We start from the raw sequence: 1,428 nt of genomic DNA on the forward strand, positions 1-1,428 counted from the left end.
TAATATAAGTTTATAATTGAATGTTTAGTATGGATTTATTTGAACAGAGTCATAAGCATATAGTTGGCAATTTTCCTACATTAATAAAATGCTGCATTGAATGGGTGATTAAAGTTTTCTTTAGAAATATTCTAGGACACGATAAGAGTATTAACTGAGAACAAAGGGTTTTCTTCCCATGTTTCAGATCATAGAGTTATGTAGTAAACAGGAAGATGTTTTTGTTTGACTCAAACTGTAACTATAGAACATTTTTTTTCAATCTTTTCAGTGCCTTTTTAACATCTTTGTTCCTTAAACTGTAAATGATAGGATTCAGCATAGGAATTACAATAGTGTAAAATATAGACACTATCATATCATGGTCCAAAGCATAGCTGGAACTTGGCCTCACATACATGAAGAGGATTGTCCCATGGTAAATTGATACACCAGTCAGGTGAGAACCACAAGTGGAAAAGACTTTTTGCCTCCCTTCAGCAGAATGCATCTTCAAAATGGCCATCAGAATGAAACCATAGGAGATCAAGACAATTAATATACTGAATATTTCAATAAAGCTCACAAAGCAGAAGAGTAGAAGCTGGTTGAGATGAGTGTCAGAACAAGAAATAGCGAGGAGTGGAGGGATGTCACAAAAAACATGTCTAATTTCATTGGATGCACAGAAGGATAGGCTAAAAGTGGCCACAGTGTGTATAGTAGCATTCAGAATGCCACCAAAACAGGAAGCAATGATGAGTGGCACATAAACTTGGGGTGACATGTTAACTGAATAAAGCAGCGGGTTATAGATTGCTACATAGCGATCATAAGCCATTGCAGCCAAGAGAAAACTCTCTGTACTCCCAAAAGTAATAAAGAGAAGCATCTGTGTTGCACAACCAGGAAATGAAATGGTTTTATCCACTGCCAAGAAATTGACCAACATTTTAGGGGTGACAACTGAAGAATAGCTGGCATCCAAGAATGACAACACACTCAGAAAATAGTACATGGGGTTGTGGAGCTGGGAATCCCGAATGACCAATAAAACCAGTCCCAAATTTGTTATCAAAGTAAAAAGATAGATTACTAGAAATAAGAAAAACAGGTAGACTTTCAGCTCAGTATTATCTGTGAAGCCCATCAATATAAACATAGTCACTTCAGTCCCATTCTTCAACCCAATATTGTTTGGTTCCAAATCTAATGGAATCCCTGACATTTCAGTTTAAATTTCTAGGTTTTCTAAGTAATATCTCATGAAAGAGTAAACCCAGTTATATCCTCCTGGTTGTTTCTTGGAAGGGTAAATATTATTCATGTCAGTGATGAAGTAGTCAATGACAAGGAAGCTCGGCCCACGTGAAAGTACTTCTCTGTATAAAATAAGTGAAGAAATTGTTTCATACACTTCTTGGCTAAATAAGTCATGTAAAATAAAAA

At 35.9% G+C, this 1,428-nt stretch overlaps 1 protein-coding gene across 1 annotated transcript; it reads right to left on the reverse strand.

Annotated features, from left to right (window-relative positions):
• Positions 1–241: 241 nt before the first annotated feature.
• LOC101420954 (olfactory receptor 5T9-like) lies at positions 242–1,207 on the reverse strand. Its single transcript, XM_004461571.1, has one exon. The coding sequence runs from the start codon at positions 1,205–1,207 to the stop codon at positions 242–244; it is 966 nt and encodes a 321-aa protein (XP_004461628.1).
• Positions 1,208–1,428: the final 221 nt, after the last annotated feature.

Source organism: Dasypus novemcinctus, chromosome 10, assembly GCF_030445035.2.
Source record: "Dasypus novemcinctus isolate mDasNov1 chromosome 10, mDasNov1.1.hap2, whole genome shotgun sequence".
Taxonomy (NCBI): Eukaryota; Metazoa; Chordata; class Mammalia; order Cingulata; family Dasypodidae; genus Dasypus; species Dasypus novemcinctus.